This window comes from Ursus maritimus, unplaced genomic scaffold, assembly GCF_017311325.1.
Source record: "Ursus maritimus isolate PB19 unplaced genomic scaffold, ASM1731132v1 scaffold_3, whole genome shotgun sequence".
Taxonomy (NCBI): domain Eukaryota; kingdom Metazoa; phylum Chordata; class Mammalia; order Carnivora; family Ursidae; genus Ursus; species Ursus maritimus.
The window spans coordinates 42,939,522-42,962,760 of record NW_024425563.1 but is presented as its reverse complement, the minus strand read 5'-3'; the positions used below and the strand labels follow the sequence as shown (position 1 = coordinate 42,962,760).

Here is a 23,239-nt window from a genome sequence, read left to right as displayed (position 1 = left end):
ATCTGATATGTGAAGTTATGATCACTGTTTTAGCTTTAACATAATGGAAGAAACCACAAAGGAAGTAAAAGTGACAGCATAGGGAGTATTTCCCTCAAATGTGGCGTTCATTATAGTTAATACTTAAAATATATGAGAAGCTCCTTCATATTTATTAGAGAGCATCTAAATGAAGGAGTGCACAAGGGTATGAATAGAAACACAATATTACACTGATGGGTCCTAGAGCTTGGAAATTAGGTTCTCCCCCTGGAGGGAAGAACTGGTGCATAAACCAATCTAAAAGTTGATGTAAGTTACCTGAACCAGTAGGTGCCCCATAAATACCCTGGTTGGGAGGTGTTCAAGTCTGGTTTTCTGGGTCTCCTAGAGGTTTGATGAACTACCTGATTCCCTTGAAACTAGCTTTTGTTTAACCAGCTAGAATGGATTCTGTTGTCTGTGACTAAAAAACTCTGTCAGAAACAATGTTTGATTGAGGAAGAGGCAGAAGCAGACCACCTGCTCATGCAGGGCTCCATCCCAGGACTCTGGGATCATGACCTGAGCCAAAATCAAGTCAGATGACTAATCACTTGAGCCACCCAGGTGCCCCGCAAAGCTAGTGTTTAAAATTAACCTGGATATCCTGATACTAAAGGAATATAATGGTAGTATAATTCATTATTTAGAAACATAAGGTTTCCTTTTTACACTTTAGAACCACCTCTTACAGTTCTCATTCATGAGAGGTGAGGATACTCAATAACTCAGTCATTTGAATGGTGAAGTCCTTGGTCCCAGCTTGTGTGCAAGCCCCTGCTACTGGTGCAATTCCACATGTTTGAGCACATCTAGTCCATGTTTGCGGTGAGCTTTCCTGGATCCTGATAGTATCAGGGCCCATTGAGTCTCCTGAGCAAGAACCCACTCACTAATGGTCATAGGCATCAGGCACCCAAGCTTGCCAGCAGCAAAGCCACCCGAGGAGGGAAGAAAGAATTCCAGTCATTGGGTCAGTGTGAGCCACTCAGATTTATCTCTGGTATGTACCATGGAGTTGTCTGAACTCTGGGGAGAGCCAGAAGATGTAAGGTTATAAAGGTGAAGGAAAGAGCCAATAAAAATTTCAAAAACATTCATTTATTCATTCATCAAACACTGAATTAGACCTGCTATGTGAATATGTTCTGAGTGCAGAGGAGAAACCAATCTCTGCCTTTGTGGAGCTTATATAAGAAAAATGTTGAACTGACAATTACCCATATGTTAAAATTTCAGTTATGATCAGTTCTACGAAGATATATGGGGGTACCTATTCTAGTGGTGGTCCAGGAAGCCTTCCCAGGGGGAAGGGACATATAAGCAGAGGTTTAAAGGATGAGTAGGAGCTGGTGGAGCAAAGATTGTCCAGGATCTTGTAGACCTTGTGAAGGACCTGGATCTCTAAGTAAGTGTGGTAGGAAGGTAAATGAAGAAAATAAAGTTGGAAGAAGTCATTATCATATTTGAATTTTAAACATTTCTCTAGCTACCGTATAGTCCCACGTTACGTGATGCTACACATATTCTGCAGCTGTTGATGTACCAAATCTGCCTTTATGACATTCATTCATTCTGGAAATACTTATTTGGCCTGATAAATACTACATTCATGTTGTTCAAATTTTGGGTCAAGAGTCATTAGAGGATTGTGAAATCAACTAAGGGAATTGGCAGCAATATTGTAAACTATGAAATAATAAAGAATAGAAAGTAGAAATATCAGAGGGCGTCACACACAAATAAGTTAAGTATTATCTTTCCAAATTAATTTTGTCCTCTGAGTTAAAGCAAAAAATAATTGAGATCTGTGTTCTGAATATGAAATGATCCCACATGCTTCATATAGTGCCTGGCTCAATAAATAATTGGCTTTGATCATGGGTACAGTCCTTTATGTCACTAATATGCATGAGGTTTTAAAAAAAAATAACATCTGTTGGGTGGGCAGTTCTGCTTTGGGGTGGCTTGATGGATCTCTGCAGTTAGCTGGTAGCTCTGCTGGGTTTGGTTGGTCTAAAACGACCTCACTCATGTGCCTAGTGGGGCGGTGGAGATGACCTGACAACATGTTTCTCATCATTCAGCAAGCTTCTACAGGTCATTCACATAGTAGTGGTTGCAGTATTTTCAAGAGAAGCATGTGAAGGAGAAGCACTTTTCGAAGCTTTGCTTGCATCATATTTACTAATGTTTCATTGACCAAAGGAGGTCAAATTCAGATTTAAGGGTAGAGCTGCAAAGTCACATTGTAAAGAAATGGGCACACAAAGATGGAAAAAAACCCATACAGCTATTTTTGTGAACTATCATACTCATTAAGAGGAATTATGGCACCAGTTGTTGAAAATAAACTTTTCATGCCAGAAATGATAAATTACCTTAGGTTTCCCAGCAAATAGTATTCTTCACACTGTCCCATGCTGTCACTGAAATAGGTTGAATTTGGATATCAAGCTTTCAGAAAATTCTCCTGTCACAGGAAATATGTATTTTTTTAAAATTAAGCAGTTACATATCCTGTGGGTTGAAATATAAATGAGTAATTCAAGATAATTTTTTTCTTTTTTTTTTTTTTTTTAAAGTAGGTTCCATGCCCAGCGCAGAGGCCAACATAGGACTTGAACTGAGATCAAGACCTGAGCTGAGATCAAGAGGCAGCTGCTTAACCAACTGAGCCATACAGGCACCCTCAAGGTAATTTTCACGTAATTATTTTCATACAGTATTTTATTAAAAACCTTTTATTCTAGGGGCAACGCTTTGCCTTTGAAAGCAAAGATGAAAAAAGTTTAAAAAACTGGCATTATTATTATGTTCAATTGTAAAGCTGAACATTTACATACCTATATAACAGGTAATCCACTCTATGGCATATGCTAAAGAGCGCTGGACGTGTGATCAGGAGCCATGTATAAAAAACCTCATGCCAGCACTATTTCTCCTAGGAAAAAATAAGCACCTGGAAATTGTTTAAATGCTCCACCGCCTCCACGATGTTGGTCTTCCGCCCCGTCTTCCTCTTCAAGGTGAATGTGTACTGGGCCAGCACCACCCCGGCCACCCGGGCTCACACACTGGTGCTCACTACTGCGGCCACCCTGGCCACCACCGCCTGGTTCATATACTGGGCCTGTTGCGCCTCGGGGCGGGAAAAGTAACCGCTCCCAGACACTGGGAAGCGCGAGCCCGCGGAGAAGCCCGGACGCTCCGCCCCTCCTGCACGAGCCCCGCCCCCGCGGGAAGCCCCGCCCTACGCGCTGACACGCAGGGCGGGAAGGCGTGGGAGGGGCGTGGCCTGCGTCCACAGCGGAGGCGGGAGGCTGGTGTTTCTCCGTGTCTACATCAGAGGAACCGTCAAAGACCGGAAAGGGAATGGTATTAATTATATCTGTGCTAATGAGGACTAGGGAGTGGTTCACTCCAGCTCCCTCCTTTAGAAATCTGATCCCAACCAGACCCAAGCAGAAAAAGTCTTCCGCCTTCCACCCTCCTCAGCCACTCTGGACTACAGCCCCCAGAAGGCATCGGAACTCAGCCATCTGACTTGCGCGGCGGTGTTCGTTGTAAAGTGCTATGACAACAGGGCGAAGATGGCTTGGAGTTAGGCGGGAGTGGGGAGTTGTCCCTTCCGCCGTTGCTGTCCTTTATCTGCTACATCCCACTGACTGCCTCCCTCACCATTTCCTCCTCTTTGTGAGAAGCAGGGCTTGCCGTTGTTCTGACCTGCCTGGTCTCTCCCGAGGGATTGATGCCGTTTTCCCTGCGCGTCTCCGGGGTTGACACAGAAGGGATGCAGGTTTACTCCTTGTGGGTCTCACTCCAACTCTGTGGAGCTGGTGGTGCTCCCTGGTGAGGCACTTTCTTGCTCTCGTCGTTGCAGCGCGGGGACCCCGGCAGGCGTTCTTAAAGGGAAATCTGCGGAGAGTTGGAGGAAAGGTGGAGCAGGGACCCACCTGATTCGGCATAAGGTAAGAGTATGTCTGGAATTAAACATTGGGAGCGTGAATGCCCCTTCTGTGGTTTGTTTTGTGGGCAAGATTGATCCTCTGATGCCATGGAACGGTTTTGGGGGATATCGGATGATAGGTTTCTTGGGAAGGATGTTTGCATTAAAAATAAAACAAAACGCAACTAGGTGCACAAAGTGTTTGAAATCTTATGAACATTTTTAAGAAAGGGTGATAAGAATTTTTAAAGATTACGTTCAGGAATGTCACGTGATGCACAAGCATCCTCCTCCCATGACACTTCAACAGGTCTTGTGAGCAAGTGGTCAAAGCAATTCTCAGCCTATGACTGCGGTAGGATGCGTGCACTAATACCCTCTAATTCTTGCAATAGGATTATTGCTTCTCCTTCCCTCTCTGTATTGCAGACCACAGCAGTTTAGATGAATTGTGCTGATTTTTATCAGCATCTCCTTTCCCTAATTAAGTCCTACAGTTGACTTCAATTTCCTGGAGAAATTCATAGTAGTTTTTTTTTTTTCTTCTTTTTTTTTTTTGCCACCTCACTTTTACTTTCAACATGAAACGGTATCACACACATACACAACTTGAAGATGGTAGGGGGAAAACTATGGGTGTTAACTAAAGTTAGCCAGCATTTAGAGCAGCATTGATTTTCTAACTTGTTAGAAATATGTAAAGAGAATAATTGCTGAGTTTTTTTGTGTGAATAGACTAAATCCTTATTGAGAAGAATTAAAATAATTTTAATTCTGCAATAATTTTTTAATTAGAAGAATTAGAAATAAAAAATTGGAAATAATTTATAAGTTATTTGAGTTTAAGGAATTTTTAATTTTGTGTAATTGTGTGTAATTGCTCTTAAATTACAACCACACACTTATATTTATGGTACAGGTTCTTGATGGAGACATTTACTGAAGGGGAAAAAAATCCAGTATCAATAGTATACAGTAGTTGTTAATGTTTTACACCTTTTGATGTATGTAGCAAGTCTTATTTCTCAGAATAAAGACTTTCAAATATTTCTCAAAAATTATTGAAACACATGATGTTATTATAAAACATCCCTGTCGATTAACATTTCAGTGAAAGATTACTGTCATTTTTTTAAATGTCCCATTTAAATATTCAGTCCAGAGGTTCAGACTGGCATTGCTCATACATTCCACCACCACCACTTCTGTTACTACTACTAGGTTACTACTGACATTTATTGGACACTTATTGAGTACATCCTATGGTTAAGCAGTTAAATGTGTTAGGCCATTTTATCTTCCCACCCCCCAGAACAATTAGGAGATTAGAAGGTGAGGGACTTGCTTAAAGTCACACTGCTGAGGTGTGGAATGGAAAAGGGAACCCAGGTCTGTTTAACCCCCTTTCCTGTGCTCTTTTGTCTTCTGTGTCTTTTATTGAAAATTTCAATAGTGATTCCTTAAATATTGTCTTGAAAAGCATTATTCTTCTAATTCTACATATACTTGTCATTTTACTTGCCCTGCATGACCTGATTCCTACTTTCCAAAATTTGAGTCAGCACTGGCATGACCTGGAGAAAACAAAACTGCAAATATGAACAACAGTGTCAGCAGTTTAGCCTCCTAATTCCAGGATCTGCCTTCTAATCCACATATTCTCTCTCTCTCTCTTTTTTTTTTTTTTTTTTTTAGAGAGGGAGAGAGAAGGGAAGGGACAGAGGGGGGTGGAGAGAGAGACAGAGAGAGAGAGAGAATTTTAAGCAGTTTCTCACCCAGTGTGGAACCAGACTCGGGGCTCAATCTCACAACCCTGAGGTCATGACCTAAGACCAAGTTAAGATTGGATGCTTAACCGACTGAGCAACATAGGCGCCCCCACATTTTCTTTCCACAGGAATCTTGGGGTTATCTTTGTTGAAGCAATTCTTCTAGTCATCCTTCCATATTGTAGGACTAGGCCCATGGGGTGTTAAAACATCCATATCTTAAATGAAAACTAAATCTCAGTAAATTTTGATGTGGAAGATAATGTATGTAAGTACGTATTAAAAACAAGAAAATGTCAACTGTGGAAGAGTATTTCTGGAGTTTTGGGGATCAAGAGAGTATCTTCTATTTATTCTAACGAGGCATAAGAAATCACTCTTTTGTGGTTGTAGGTATGGATGTTTTAAAACTTTTGAATTATTGTTTTCTAGTCATCCTTTAAAAATTTAATTAGGTGGGGCACCTGGGTGGCTCAGTTGGTTAAGCATCTGCCTTCAGCTAAGGTCATGATCCCAGGGTCCTGGGATCCAGCCATATGTGGGGCTCCCTGCTCAGCAGACAGTCTGAGTCTCCCTCTGTTCCCACCTCTCCTGTTCAATCTCTCTCTCAAATAAATGAACAAAATCTTCAAAAAAAATTATTTAGGTGTATGAAATACTTTCTTGCAGTTTGAACTTGCAGTGATTACAATTAATATCAACAGAGTATATCTTTTTAGTCTTTGTGGGGTGGCTGCACTTTTTAGGGCTCTGGAGTAGACAGCCTGCTTTGGGATGCTACTTCTACTTACTAGTTGTGACCACTTGGCCAGGTTTCTTAACCTCTCTGTATTCAGAGATACCTGACTAATAGTACTTACCTTTTACTTTGTAGTTCTGTTTAGAAGATTAAAATAGAGTACTTGCACAGCACTTAGAACACTGCCTGGGATTAGTAAATGATTAGTAACTGTTAGCTATTATTTTCCTTTCTAGTGAAGGGAGATGCTAGCCATCGAAAACCTGATTTTTGGTTTTTGTTTTTCATTTACTTAAAAACAGAAAATCACTGAGGATCTGGAAGTCAACATTGAATGAATAGGGGTTAAAATGCAAATCCTTGTTTCTTATTTTTATTCAAGGCAGTTAACTAAACCAAATAAAAAATCAATTTATTCATATTTAATTTTTTGTTATTCAGTATTTGTTATTCAGTATTGTTTTTGTTTTTGTAACAGAAAATCCAGGTTTCACAGCTGAAAAATGCCCCTTGTTTCTCCTATATAATTTGTATAGTTGAATGTTATTTTTGTATATTCACAGATATGTGCAGCCATTACTTGCACTGCAGTCAATTTTAGAATATTTTTGTCACCTCAAAAAGATACCTTGCACTCCTACTCCTTATCTGTAACTCTCCTGTCCTTTCCTTCCCACTGGACTGAAGCAGCCACTAATTTACTTTCTGTCTACATGGATTTGCCTATTCTGTACATTTTATTTGTTTATTTATTTGTTTGCTTATTTATTTTTAGTTGAAGTAGTATTAACATGCAATATTTAGTTTGAGATGTATTCTATATGTTTTATATAAGTGGAATCATAAAATATGTTGTCTTTAGTGACTGGCTTCTTTCTCTTAGAATGTTTTCAAGGTTCATCCAAGTTGTAGCATATATCAGTACTTCTTTTTTTTACTGCTTAATGATATTCCATTTTATGAATATGTCAACATTATATTTATATCCATCAGTTGATAGACATTTGGATCATTTCTACCTTTTGACTATTATGAATAATGCTACTATAAATGTTCATGTATAAGTTTTTATGTGGACATATGTTTTCATTTCTCTTGCAACCTTGGACTGAAATTGCTGGATCATATGATTACTCTATGTTTAATTGTTTGAGGAATTGCCAGATCACTTTCCAAAGTGATTGTGCCATTTTACATTCCCACCAGCAGTGTATGAGTGTGTTGATTTTTCCACATCTTTACCCATACTTGTTTCTGTCTGACTTTTTGAGTCTAGCCATCATAGTGGGTATCAAGTGGTATCTCATTGTAGTTTTGATTTGCATTTCCCTGTTGGCTAATGATGCTGAACATCTTTTCTTGTGTTTATCAGCCATTTTTATATCTGACTTGGAGAAATATATATTGAGATCCTTTGCCCATTTTTAAATTGGGTTTCTGTGTATTATTGAGTCATAAGAGTTCTTTGTATGTTACAGTTATGTGTCTTTTGTTTTTTTTAAAGGTTTTATTTATTTGAGAGAGAGAGCACAAGCTGGGGGAGAGGCAGAGGGTAGGGGAGAAGCAGGCTTCGACTGAGCAGGGAGCCTGACGGGTGGCTTGATCCCAGAACCCTGAGATCATGACCTGAGCCGAAGGCAGACGCTCAACCAACTGAGCCACCCAGGCACCCCCAGATATGTGTCTTTTATCAGAGATATGACTTGCAATATTTTCTCCCATTCTGTGGGTTATCTTTTTCACTTTCTTAGTGTTCTTTGAAGCAAAAGTTTTAAATTTTGGTGAAGTCCCTTTATTTTTTCTTTTGTTACTTATGCTTTTGGTGTCAAATTTAAGAATCTATCACAATCTAATATCATGAAGATTTACTTTTAAGTTTTATTCTAAGATTTCTAAGAGTTTTATAATTTTAGCTATGCATTAGCATACATAAAGGTCTTTGATCCATTTTGAGTTAGTTTTTTTTTTTTTAAAGATTTTATTTATTTATTAGACAGAGATAGAGACAGCCAGCGAGAGAGGGAACACAAGCAGGGGGAGTGGGAGAGGAAGAAGCAGGCTCATAGCGGAAGAGCCTGATGTGGGGCTTGATCCCACAACGCCGGGATCACGCCCTGAGCTGAAGGCAGACGCTTAACCACTGTGCCACCCAGGCGCCCCAGTTTTTTTTTTTTTTTTTTAATAAGTTTTGAGGTAAGGGTCCAACTTCATTCTTTCTCATGTGGCTGTCTATCTCATGTGGCTGTCATGTGTCCTAGAACCATTTGTTGCAATTTCTCATTGAATGGTCTTAGCACCTTTGTTGAAAGTCAGTTTACCATAGGTGTATAAATTTATTCTCCATTCTTTTCCATTTATCTGTATGTCTATCCTTATGCCAGTACCATACTGTACTGAATACTATTGTTTTGTAGTTAGGTTTTAAAATGGGAAAATCCTCCAACTTTGTTCTTCTTTTTTAAGATTATTTTGGCTATTCTGAGTTGCTGGCAATTTTTTTTTTTAAAGATTTATTTAATTATTTGAGAGAGAGAGAGAGTGCGTGTGCATGTGCACATGCTGGGGGAGGGGTAGAAGGAGAGGGGGACAGAATCTCTAGCAGACTCCTGGCTGAGCACAGAGCACTGATGCAGGTCATGACCTTGAGATCATGACCTGAGCTGAAATCAAGAGTCGGATGCTTAACCAACTGAGCCACTCAGGTGCCCCGGTTTTGCTGGCAATTCTATATGAATTTCAGAATAAGCTTTCAATTTGTACGAAGAAGCCATATGGGAATCTGATAAGGATTGCACTGAATCTGTAGATCAATTTGGGAAGTATTGCATCTTAATGTTATGGCTTCATGGACATAGGATGTTTTCCTGTTTATTTAGATCTTTCTTTTGGCTGTGTTTTATAGTTTTATAGTTCTATAGTTTTATAGTTTTCAGAGTATATGCTTTACACTTCCTTTGTTAAATTTATTCCTAGGTATTTTATTCTTTTGGATGCTATTGTAAATGCGGCTGTTTTTTAAGTTTCATTTCTTGGACTGTTCATTGCAAATGCATAGAAATGCAATTGGTTTTTGTATATTAATACTTTTGTATCCTTCAACCTTACTTCATTGTTTATTAGCACTAATAGTTTTTCACTGAATTTCTTAGGATTTTTTATACACCAGATCGTGTCATCTGTGAGTAAAGGTAGTTATACTTTGGGGCGCCTGGGTAGCTCAGTTGATTAAGCAGCTGCCTTCGGCTCAGGTCATGATCTCAGGGTCCTGAGATCGAGCCCCGCGTTGGGCTCCCTGCTCAGGGGGAGTCTGCTTCTTCCTCTCTCTGTACCTCTCTCCCCAACTTGTGCGAGCTCTCTCTCTCTCTCAAATAATTAAATAAATAAATAAATAAAATCTTAAAAAAAAAAAGATAGTTATACTTCTTCCTTTCCAGTCTGGAAGCCATTTAATTCATTTTCTTACCTACTTGCCTAACCTAAAACTTCCAGTACAATGTCGAATAAAAGTGGTGAATATGGACATCCTACACTTGTGTCTGATCTTAAGGAAAGAGCATCTAGTCTCATTTATCATTAGGTATGATATAAGCCATGGGTTTTGCATAGATGTCCTTTATCAGTTTGAGAAAGTTCCCTTTTATTCCTAGTGTTTTAAGTGTTTTTATAATAGAAGAGTGTTAATTTTATTTTGTCAGATGCTTTTCCTGAGTTGTGATAAGGTGGTTTTTCATTTTTGTTTTATTGATATGGTGTAGTATTTTAACTTATTTTTGGGTGTTAAACTAACCTTGCATTCCTGGAGTTAAATCCCACTTGGTCATGGTGTCTAGTTCTTTTTATATACTTGCTTGATTTATTTTGCTAGTGTTTTGCTGAGGAGTTTGCATCCATATTTATTAGAAATACTGGTTTGTAGTTCTCTTGTGTTTGTTTAGTTTTGTTATCAATGTAACACTAGCCTTATAGAATGAGTTGGGAAGTATTCCCTCCTCTTTTATATTTGTGAAGATTTGGTATTAATTTTTTTGTGTTTGGTAGAATTCACCATCTGAGCCTGGTCTTTTTTTTTGTGGGTAGTTTTCTGATATAGATTTTCTTTTTCATCTTTAGTCAGCAACAGATAGCTGGAATCAAGATGAATAATGGTGATGTCCTGCTCCTCCAGGGAAGATCATTCTGTGACTGGGAGCTGTGGGGAGAGGGTGCCTCTGTTCTTGGCTGTATCAGTCTGGAGTGGAGGTTCTATCTTGTTTTGAGCTAGGAGTGAGGAGAGGAGTGAGTATTGGTTTTTAAAATACTACAGACTCTTAATTTTCTTACTGAGTTTTAGTAGATCTTTTATGTTTCTTTATTTTCTGTATACTCCTAGGACAATTTCTGGAAACTTTAAATGGTTGTTTTAAAAAATAATTTTCACCAGTTTTGCTGGGGAGTGGGTCCATGGAGCTTCTCACATGTCATTCTGAAAGTGAAATCCTCTGAAATTTTAAATTTTAAATTGTATAGTATAATGGTTATGGGAGACGTACTTATGTTATCAAAAGATTTGGTTGGAGTTCCATTAGATATCAAAGTACTCTAGTGTTTGTAAGACTGTTTAAGAGTAAGTTGAAAAGTTATTATATACAAGCTTATTAGGAACACACCTGCTGTATGGATAGAGAAATTTTTAAAAAATATTTTATTAATTTGAGAGAAAGACAGAGAGCATGAGTAGGGGGAGGGGCAGAGGAAGAGGGAGAAGTAGATTCCCCACTCTACTGACTCATGCTTTTTCATTTTTTTTTGATATTAAATTGCAGGCAGTGGCAGTCTAACAAGATAAGAAGCTAGAGACCAGGGAGAGGGTACGCAGAAGCAGGTTTCTGCCATTAACTGTGTGACTCAGGAGAATCATATAACTAACTTCTTTGGGCCTCTCTTACAGAATGAGAGATTATAACTGATTATTAGGTACCTTCCAGCCGTTAATGTTAAAGTCTCTTTTTCAGTTCTTGGAAAGGTAACTGGTGGCACAGATCCCAGGGAAAAGGAAGTGGGAAAGTAGAGCCATGCTATAAGGAAACATCTACTTTGGCTATCAGGTATCTGTTCAGCTGGTGCTTTTTATACATTAAGGTGCATGTGAATCACCTGGGCATATTGTTTGAGGTGGGCTGAGGTTTTGCATCATAAGCTCTTGGGTGATGCTGATGCTGGTCCATGGACTACACTTTGGGTAGGAATGGAGGGCTTTCAGCAGCTAATGAAGTGGGGGGTGACTGAGGAGAAACTGATAGAGCAGGAAAAACAGGAAGGAACTAAATATTGCCTATGTTATTTTGTCAGTAGGAATAGATCTTAAATTTTATGATTGAAGTCCTTGAAAAATTAGTGCTTGATGACATTTACATTTACAGACAATGTTGGAGAGTTAGTTTTTCATACTGGAGGGGTTTTTTCATTTTTGTTTTAGCAAGCTAAAAAAATTTGCTCATTAACATAGATTTTTGAGGCCATTTTCACATAATAGCTATTTTCACCTGATGCAGCCGTGTGTGTTTATACTCACTTTGATTTTTTTGTATATTCTTTAATAGCACTGATGGAAAAAACTCTTCTCTGTGACCTTACTTGGGTGTTTAATATGTTCTCTAGGCAGGTCCCATGAGGTTTTCTCTTCTGCCTAAATGAGGTGAAAGATACCCCTTTGGATGTCGAATAGATCTTTTCTTCCTATTTTCTCTCCTTGAGACTCCTTTTAAACTGGCTGATGCAGAATGTGTTCAAAGGATCTCATACTTTTTGGTTAGTCTTTTGATTTCTGTTTTTGTGTATGTCTCCAAATGGAGTTTTGACCCCAAGCTTTCATTCTTTATGACATATCAGCAGCATTTCATAGAGCTGGCCACTCTCTTTTTCTAGATACACTTTTTTATCCATTTCCTTCCAGATGGCACACTCCTGGTTTTCCTTTGGTACCATTGGATGCCCCTATTCGGTTTTCTTTTCTTTTCTTTTCCCTGGCCTCTGACCCCAGAGCCCAGTTTTTCCTACGTGGGAAGCTTATGTCTGATTTCCTCCAGAACTCCACCCCCCACCCCCATGCACCTTTTCCCTTTTTTGATTATACTTTTTATTCTTTCACTGTAATAAATCATAGCCATGATGATAACTGTATGATGAGTGCTGTGAGTTTTCCAAGTGAGTCTTTGGGTGGTATTGAATTTGGGTAATATTCTGCTGTGGGCTGCAAGAGAATGATATATCTTTATACTGGTAGTCTAATAGTATGGTGTATAACAACTTTCCATATATATCTGGAGTATATAATGAGAATATATAGCACTTATTAAGTACTGTTACTTCCCTCTCAAATAAAAAAAAATCTAATAAAAGTGTAATAAAGTGTTTATTACATTTTTTTGTATACTTGCTGCCAGGTTTGAAGTTTAGTCATCTGGCAATCTGTATGGTTATATAATGCCGTTAGGAATAACAAGTGATGCAGATGTTTTTCCGAAACTCTCCCACATATGTTAAAACTCATTATAAGCTTATTTACCTGCTATGTTTTTTTCCCTTCACTTCCATCAACACTTTGACTTTATCTGACTGATTTCTTTTTTAGTGGAAAGAGAGGCCTTGGATGGAGTTTTCTTTTTTTCTTTTTTTCCTCTTGTTTGTTTCTTTAAACTTGTCATCTGAAATATTATACTCACATAGAAATTGTAAGAGTAATGATTTCCCAGTGGTAGCAGAACAATTACTAAACTACTAAATTGATGTTAGTGTAATACTATAACTAAACTATAAATCTTATTTAAAAAAAATCTTATGTAGATTTCACTAGGTTTTACATTACATACATTTTTCTTCTTGGAATATAGCTTGAAGAAATTAAAATTTATCCCATGAAACCACCACCAAACTCAGAGTACAGAACTTTTCCATCATCCCAAAGAAATTCCCTTTGACTAGCCCATTAAAGTCACCCCCCGCCTTAACCCTGGTAATCACTGATCTGTTTCCCATCAGTTTAATTTTTTCATTTTGAAAATGTTATAGAAATGGAATTATTTAATATGTGATCTTTTGGGGTTGGGCTTTTTTTTTTTTTTCACTCAGCATAATGCCCTTGAGATCCATCCATGTTGTTTTTATTTCATTAAAAAAATTCCTGAGTTTTATTCTATGGTAAGGATTTACCATAGTTTGCTTATTCACATTTTGAAGGATATTTGTTTCTTTTCTTCAATGTAGGTTAAAAAAAAAATCATAAAAAGGGTAAAAACCATAGCAATGGCTAACATTTATTGAGTGCTTAAATGTGGCAAGTATTGTGCTAATAATACCATGTTCCTTTTTTTTCAAACTAAAAGTTTTGATTTTTGACTTTGAATTGTGATAAAATATACGTAGCATAAAATTACCATCTTAACCATTTTTAAGTGTACAGTTCAGTAGTGTTAGGTACATTCACATTTTTGTGCAACCAGTCTCCAGAACTCTTCACCTTACAAAACGAATCTCTGTACCCATTAAACAAAAGCTCCCCACTTCTTCCTTACCCCAAACCTGGCAACCACCATTCTACTCTCTATGAATTTGGCTACTCTAGATAACTCATGTAAGTGAAATCATGGCGTATTTGTCTTTGTGACTGGTTTATTTCATTTAACATAATGTTCTCAAGGTTCATCCATGTTGTTGCATGTGTCAGAGTTTCCTTCCTTTTTAAGACTGATAATATTCCATTGTATGTATATACCACATTTTATTTATCCAGTCATTCATTGATGGACACTTGGGTTGCCTCTACGTTTTAGATATTGTGAATAATGCTGCTATGAACATGGGAGTATAAATATCTCTTTGAATTCTTGTTTTCATTTCCCTTGACTATATACCCAGAAGTGGAATGGGTGGGTCATATGGTAATTTACATTTTTATATTTTTATTTATTTATTTGTTTTTATTTTTTATTTTATTTTATGTTTTTAGAGGGGGAGAGAATGGGGGAGAGAGGCAGAAGGGAGAAAGAGAGAGAATCTTAAGCAGGCTTCATGCCCAGCATGGAGCTCAACATGGGGCTTGATCTCACATCCCTGAGGTCATGATCTGAGCTGAAATCAACGGTTGAATGCTTAACTGACTGAGCCACCCAGGAGCCCGGTTATTTATATTTTTAATTTTTTGAGGAACCATGTACAGTTTCCATAGTGGTTGCACTCTTTTAGATTTTCACCAACGGTGCACAAGGGTTCCAATTACATCACATCCTTGCCAACACTTGTTATTTTCTGGGTTTTTTTATTTGTTTTTTGTTTTTTTGTAGTAGCTGTCCTACTGGGTGTGAGGTGGTATTTCGTTATACTTGTGATTTGCATTTTCCTAATATTTAGTGAGGTTGAACATTGTTTCACATGCTTTTTGGACATTTGTATATCTTCTTTGGTGAAATGTCTGTTCAAGTCCTTTACCCATTAAAACTTTTTTTTGTTGACATATATGAGTTCTTTATGTATTCTGTATATTAACCCTTTATTAGATATGTAATTTGCAGATATTTTCTTCCATTCCTTATGTTGCCTCTCCTGCATTCTTATTTATTCCTCACAACGTCATTTTTTATTTTATTGATGAAGAAGCTGACTTTTATTAACCCTCCACTGATTTCATGGTTTGTATGGAACATGGATTCAAATTCACACTGACCTCCTCCACAGTCTGCACTTTTCACCACCACATGATTCTTAGCTAATTTCTTGGCCAACTAAATGAAAGCAAGTGGTCTTGCTTCTGTGATTAGCCTATATGGAAGGCCTACTTTAAGAAGCAGATTGATTTACATTTTTTTAAATGTATAGTTGATCCTCATTATTTGCAGATTCCCTATTTGTGAGTTTACCTATTTGCTAAAATTTATTTATAATACCAAAATCAATACTCATGGAGCTTTTGGGTCATTCATAGTCATGCACAGAGTGGCAAAAAATTTGAGTCACTTGACACACATATTCCCAGCAGTTATCAATCACAGTAACTGCCTCCTCGTTTCAGCTCTTATACTGTATACAGGTATCCTTTTCATGGTCTACTTAGTGCCATGTTTTCCACATCTCTGTGGTTTGGGTTTATTTATTTGTTTTTTAAAAATTTTTTTTGCTTAAAAAGATCCCCAAATGTAATGGTGAAGGGCTGTCTAATGTTCCTAAGTGTGAGAAGGTTGTTGTGTACCTTACCTCATAGAGAAAATATATGTATCAGAAAAGCTTCTTTCAAGTATGAGTTATCATGTTATTGACTGTTGAGTTGAATGTTCATGAATCAACAGTATATTAAATAAAGTATCTTTAAACAGAGACGCACAAAAAACAAAGTTATGTATTGATTGGTTCATGAAAATCTTGTGACTAGAGGCCCAGAGGAGCCTTTCTATTTTCCCTGGGAGCAGTAGTTCAGTATTTGCTAAGTCAGTGTTTGTTGCAACCTTACAGAATGGAATGTCTTTGAATAAGGAAAATTGACTGCATTTCCTAACAATTCTTTAAATAAGTGTAGCATGAAGGAAAGGCTCATTTATGTTGGATAAATGAACTTTCATAGAATTCCAGGGTGTGTGATGTTTGTGTTGTAATTCAAGAGGTCCAATGGGCTTTCACATTTACCATATCAGTAACTCGATGGTAGATGTGGCTGGTAGATCCTCATTCTAGATGAGGAATCAAAGCAGAGGGGGATTTTATGGGTTGCCTGTTTAGTGATATAGTGGTTTAATGCATCTACACTCAGTTTTCCTGGTTCTTTTTTGGTGTGATTTCCCTCTTTTATTTTGCCTTTCTACAATTAGAATGGGGAAAGTGTGTGAATGCTTTTTGAGTACCTGTAATGTACCAGTTCCAGTGTTAGTCATTTGATCTCATTTGCTCTTCTCAGCAATTCATTGTGACAAGAGATGCTACGGTCTTTCCAGTGACTAAAATGAAGGAAAATTAGGTATTTTGCTAAGGAATTATGTACTAATTAGTGCTGTTAGAATTTGAATCTTGATCTTCCAAAGAATATTTTTTTTGGTACTTTGTGTCATTCTCTACCAAATGTTCCAGAAGAGAGAATTGGCCCAACATTTATGTATAAAATTTTTCAAACTGACTCTCCAGTGGCCTTGCAAAATATCTGATTGTTTTTCTAGCTGTTTGGATTTGTGGTTTCACATATTTCTGCAAAATATAAAAAATTAAAGTTAAATTCAGAAATGTTTTTCTTAACATTGTCCAAGTTTAATTTGCTATGCTTTAAGAGATAATTAATTCATAATTCATGGTGTGAAGTAGATTTTTACTATAAATAAATGCTTTCTTTTTATAGTGAACGAAAATGTCTTTATTTAAAGCCCGTGACTGGTGGTCTACTGTTCTGGGAGAAAAAGAAGAATTTGATCAAGGCTGTTTGTGTTTGGCTGATGTTGACAATACTGGAAATGGACAAGGTAAGCAACTTATGACCATGCATCTTGGAGCAAAGCTTTACAGACATAAAATAAAATGACCTCATTTTTCAAAGTATACTTATAGAACTTAAGTGAATGTCATAATTATGCCCTAATTTTGAAGGTGCTTTTCCTCATAATATTTAGGTAGCAGGATCATAAGTATAGTTCTTACTTCTGTTTTGCTCTTTGTGTTTTTCTCGTTTGTATTGATTCTGTCATATGATTTGGAACTGGGAAAATATTACAAGGCAACATTTAATTTGTTTTCATTTGTTGCAAAATTTGTTTTCATTTTTTTTCTAAAATTAGGTAGAGCTACTAAAATATTTTTAATTTTGAGGTTTTGTTTTAGAAATTATTTTCAAGGAAATTTTTATTTTTAAAAAATTTTGAATCTGAAAGTCATTCATACCAGAATAGAAAAAATGATTCTAGCTCTATTTGTTGGTAGAAAACAATTATTAAATTACTACTTTCATTTTCATATTATGATACTGGAAACAGCATTCTGTCTTATTTTTATATTATTTGCTTCTCTTTGCATCTTCATATTTTTTGAAGTGGTCTCTAAAACATTGTAATTCTGTATCATTGCTATTTGAAACTTGTATTTGGTTTTAGTGATTTATAATCATGAGCTTTTTCTTTTCTTTTTTGTAATCCGGATAGTCTTTGGCCTCTTAAAAAGGAAACTTATAATCATTCTTTCATTCAGTATGTACAAATATTGTCTCCTTACCTTTGCTTTATTTTATTTCTCTTGCATGTAACAAAAACAGTAGAATCTTGGGGGTAAGGTGAAAGGAGAAAATTATATTGGCAACGAAGAATGGGAGGTACTAAGCTGTACTGAGCATCTAAATTTTTTCTAAGGAAAATCTGGGCCCTGCCCTTCCACTGATAGGAGATGGGAAGGTTCTTCTACTCAGGGTGTCCTGAGAGATTCCTCAAAGATTATCAACCTTGTCTCCTGCCTGTTTGTTAAAACTTATGATTCCCTTATTATTTGGCAATACAGAATACTCAGGCTACAAAAATATATGCCAAAGAGAACAATTTCAAACTCATTTATTTCCAAGCTATCTAAAGGTCAGCTTGGTTGGAAACTATCCTGATTGATTGTCTGAATAGCTTACTGTTCACTCATCACTTCTGTTAGAGCTCTTCACTGGTATGCCAGCGCTGGGTTACCAGTTACCAGTTTGCTTCCTCCCAATTTGTGGCCAGCTGTGAGAAGCTTCCTCTATTTTCCCAAAGATACTATGCAAAAATCATTTCATGTGTGTGTCCCATATAGAAAAAAAATCGTCTATCATTTCTTGAAGCTTGGACCACCAGTATTCTGGTGATTGTTTTGTATGAAGATTTCCTACCTCAGATATTAGCTCCTGTAAGGTCATATTTCCCGGAGGTAGGTGGATTGGAAGGGTGGGCTTAGGTGTCTGCATTTTTGACAAGCTTCAAAGTTGAATGGTGACACATTACAGTTTAAGAATAATTCTCATTGCTCTTATAGAATGGAAGGTAAATGGGAGCAGTTTGGGACGTGCTCTGTTTGAGATAGGAATGTCTAGCAGGCAGAATAGAGATAGCAATTTTTAAAATTTTTTATTAAAAATATTTTTTTTAGAGAGAGAGTGCACATGGAATGGGGAGTGGGGGAAGGGGGGAGAGGGAGAGAAAGAATCTTAAGCAGGCTTCATGCCTAACACAACCCGATGCAGGGCTCTATCTCATGACCCTGAGGTCTTGACCTGAGTCAAAATCAAGTGTCAGATGCTTAACCACTGACCCGCCCAGGTGCCCCAGTGGTAGTGATTTTGAAGTGAGCTGCATACTGGTTGTATTTGAAGCCCTGAGAATGTGTGAAAATGTGCAGGGAAAGAAGGTGGAATAAGATGGAAAGAATCTTAGGACCATAACCTGAAGAATACAAGCATTAATAAGGGGGGGAGGTTTGGGAAGGGTCGTCAGTGATAGATTCTGAGAAGGGCATGCAAAGAGACAGGAGAACTAGTTGGGGTGGTACCTGGGAGGCAAGGTTTAGTGACATGAAGACTGAAGTTTCCATTCCATTTAGCAACAAGTGGTTCATTAGTGTTCTCCATGAGAGTGGATGAGTGGGCACAATGGTAACAAAATCTAGATTTGCAGTGAATGAAGGAGTGGGAGGTGGGGAAGACTGAGTGTTTATGGCCCTTTAAAGAAACTCCCTGCAAAGGGAAGAGGGGAGGATGATGACTGGGGGCAATGTAGGATAAACAGAAGTGGGAAAAATTCAGTGTATAGCATAGAGGATATATGAAAGGAGGGTTGGGGCGTCTGACTGGTTGTTGTAGCATGTGACTGTTGATCCCAGCATTGTAGGTTGGAGCCCCATGTTTGGTGTAGAAATTATTTAAAAATTAAATCTTAAAAAAAAATAGAGCAGGGATCCAGAGAAGACAGAGATGGGATCAGGTGTGCAGATAGAAGAACTTTTTTTTCACTGTGACCGAAGGCAAGAGCATACGAATGGATACAGATGAAGAGAAATTTGCAGGTCAGTTTGGGAAGTTGAGAAAATAATGACCCCTACTTCCTTTGGAGTGATCAGGGAGTGGAAAGATGGTACTAGGCATCTTGAAATTGTTTTAGGTAAAGCCAACCTGATACATGGACGGATTCCTTGCTAATCTTGAGATCCCAGTTGAAATTAGACACCATGCATTTAAAGTGGCACTTACTTTCCTGTTCTTCTCAATTCAAGATTCAGATACATGGGAGAGATAGTAAGAAGGGGGGTGAGCGGGAGAGCCTGAGTGGTCCAGTTTAGATTCCATGCCAGCCTGTGGCCTGGAGGAGAGTTTACTATAAGAATCCTAAGTGGAAAACACATAAAGGTGACTGAAAAATAGCTACTATGTTGATATTTTAGCTTTGCAGCATTTATGCCTCACATGGGGCACTGTCCCTTGTGCAAGTGCACAAGCACGTGTTCTTACCAACCTGCAGTGGGAACGAACCGTGCGCACCTACTGCTTCAGAGGCACTTTCAGGGAGCCCTGGCTCTGCAAGTCCAGGATCTTTGGGTGATAGCCCTTTCCCTTGTCATTTAGTCAAGATCATGTTCCAATATTCTGCTGCTTCTAGACTAAACAGTATGTACAATCTGTGTCCAAACTTATATATAATAGTTGAGGAAGAGAAGGAAAAATTTTAAAATTAAGATGGAGGAGTAGAAAAAATTATATGGTAACTTAAAGAAGTCATATTGTGGGGGATACCTTCTGTTTTGTATCTGGTTACTGGGCTGTGTAACTATGCTGCCTTTTTTTTTTTTTTTTTTTTTCCACTTTGACTACCTCTTGGTCTTGAGTAAGATGGAGGGACCAGAGAATTGGTCTGGGCCTGTATTCCTGAGGGATCTAGAATGTTAATGCTTGCCTAAAGAAGACTGTACTAGTTTCATTTATTACTGATCCAGACAGTATGGGAGAGAGTCCTTGGAGATCCCTGGGTTTCACTCATATTTCTTTCAGCCTCATTTGGCTCTTATGAGATGATGATGAGGTAGTCCTGGTTCCTGTAGATTGGATTGTGGCAGTACATTGAAAGATATATGCCTATTCCTGTTCAGTGAAAGCAAACTGTTTCTGTATGTATGTATGTATGTATGTATGTATGTATGTATTTAAGTAGGCTCCATGCCCAGCATGGACCCCAACACAAGGCTTGAACTCACGACCCAGAAATCAAGACCTGAGCTGAAACCAAGAGTTGGACGCTTAACCAGCTGACCACCCAGGCACCCCTACCCGTGGTATTGATTTTGATTTTCTCCTTGATGGGGAGATAGAGTTCATTGGCTTCCATATAGGCCTCCCCATTTACTATCCTTTATGTACATGTTAGGGAACCAAAAGGATGTTCTGTTTTCTGTGAAAATACATTTCCTTTAAACTCTCAGAAACTGGGTGAGAAATCATAGGCTGGCTTTGCTCTCCCACTGGGTGAACTAAGTTAAAAAATTCATTTATTACTGAGTCTCCATAATTAGCAACAATAGTATATTATTAGGCTTCCAGAATTAGTAGTAACTCAGAGCCAATATTCAGTATTCTCACAAAGTTTGGGTATTTCCCTTTCCTCAGTGCACCTAGATAAATGTCCTGTAGGGAAGTATCTGAGGAAAATTTGTATTAGGCATGTGTGGTATTACAGGAACATCTATATACTATATTGTTTTTATTCAAGGGACTCTGAGTCTGTAAATTGACTTCAGTGTGGAAATGGGTGAAATGCCATGACTGTATATATGATGGCTTGAGTTAGTCTTCTTTTTCAGAAACCGGGAATATTTTTGGTTATAGATTTCAAAAAAGGCTTGAGTTTGATAAACACATTATAGGACCTTCTTACAATTGAATACTACTCTAACAACAACAACAAAAAAATGAACCACCAGGAAAAACAGGGTCTTAATGAGTTGCCTTTTCATTTCATTCCTGGGACTCTCATTAATCATAGCTTAAAATCTGTGAGAATTAGACTGCTACCTGAGATCGGGTTACTATAAAAGTCCTGCTATTTTAATACTCGTACATACACATTTTGATTCTAGGGGTTAAGTTGTCACCATGTGGACTTTGCCATCCTGGCTTCCTCTTATCTCTGAAGAAAGGGCTGTGTTGAAGTTGAATCTTGGTTATTTAGTGAGTGAAATAGGGATTAGAGCATGGCGGCATACATTGGAAGCTCAGTGGGGAGTGTTTTAGAAAAGTTTGGAGATTTAGGTATATCCGAACCTTCTAGACTTTGCCAGTAACCTCATTACGTAACATTGTAATCCCATTCTTTGTGATGAATGTCTTTACTTTTATGCAAGAAACCTGGAGAGACTGTGCACTCATTTGTTACTGTAATTTAAAACCTACAGAATCAGTCCCTGAATTAGATTTTTATTGGTTAAGCCTCACCGATATAAGAAGAAAGACATTCTTTCTGCAGAGTCCCAAGGACGCTGAGTTTTCTTCTTTTCCCTTAAATGGGAATTTTGAGGTTTAAACTTATCATTCTCTTATTTTAAATTGTCCAGTGCTCTTAGAAAAGCCATCTTACGTATGGTTTGACGTTCCTCCTTCCTGTTCAGTTGGTCTAGGGCAGCAGCTATCCAGTCCACCAGAGTGTCACCTGCAATGGGCACAGCGTCCCAGATGCCTGGAGGTGTTAACATGATTGACCATTCTGTCATTGTGTACAATGTTATTTAACCCTGCCTGGAGTCTTACTGCTTTGTGTCCCAACTCACCTCAAGAACCAATTTCCAAGTGTTCCTGCAGGAATTGGTACCTGCAGTTTATTCTCTGCTGCCAATTTCTTTCTGAAAAATTTTTTTTGTCACAAGGTATAGGAAACAACTATGATAAATATAAATAAAAGAGGGATTGGAGTAAGAGTGACATAGATCTCCCAAATGCAGGAAGAGTTGAATTGGCCAAACTTTAGTGGGGGATGGGAACAGCATGGCTCTAGAGACTGTATAGAACTCCTGGGGGCTGCTGTCAGATCATCTAGCCCCAGATTCCTGGTGTCTCTATTCAGGATTGAAATTCCCAGGATAGTACCTCTCTCATATGGTTATTATGAGGATTTAATGGGTTAATGCATAAAAGTTACATAGACCATTGCTTGGCACGCAATAAGCTCTCAGTAAATAAGTATGTAGAACTCCTACTTTAAAGTAGATGGAAAAAAGTTAATATTCTATACTAATACAGCAATTTCAAAACTGACACCTAAAGTATTAGTTTCCTAGGGCTGCCATACAAAGTACCACAAACTGAGTGGCTTAAAGCAACAGAAATTTATTCTCTGACAGTTTTTAGAGGCTAGAAATCCAAAATCAAGGTGTTGGCAGGACCATCCTGCCCCTGAAGCCTCTAGGATTCCTCTGTGCCTCTTCCAGCTTCTGGTAGTCCCAGGCATTCTTTGGCTTGTGAATGTATCACTCTAATCACTGTCTCCATTGCCACATGATCATCTTCTCCTTGAATGTCTTCACGTGGCATTCTCCTCCCTCCGGCCCCCCCAACCCCTGTACTTACCTTCTTTTTATTTTTTAAAGATTTTATTTATTTATTTGAGAGAGAGCACGCATGTGCAGAGAGGAGGGGCAGAGGGAAATGGAGAGTCTCAAGCAGACTCTGTACTGAGCGTGGAGCCCGACTGGGAGCTCGATTCCGTCACTCTGAGATGAGCCGAAACCAAGAGTTGAACATTCAACTGACTGCACCACCCAGGCGTG

General features: G+C 38.1%; 1 protein-coding gene across 3 annotated transcripts in view; it reads left to right on the top strand.

Moving 5' to 3' along the window:
• Positions 1–3,287: 3,287 nt before the first annotated feature.
• The window catches only part of BBS9 (Bardet-Biedl syndrome 9), a 415,930-nt gene continuing 395,978 nt past the window's right edge, over positions 3,288–23,239 (top strand). For 2 of the 3 annotated variants that reach the window (XM_008686478.2, XM_008686476.2), the window contains exons 1-2: positions 3,288–3,992; positions 16,830–16,950. In XM_008686478.2, coding sequence (XP_008684700.1) covers positions 16,839–16,950 — 112 coding nt within the window. In that variant the 5' untranslated portion in view covers positions 3,288–3,992; positions 16,830–16,838. The remainder of the gene's footprint in view (positions 3,993–16,829; positions 16,951–23,239) is intronic. The other variant, XM_008686479.2, reaches the window with a different exon arrangement.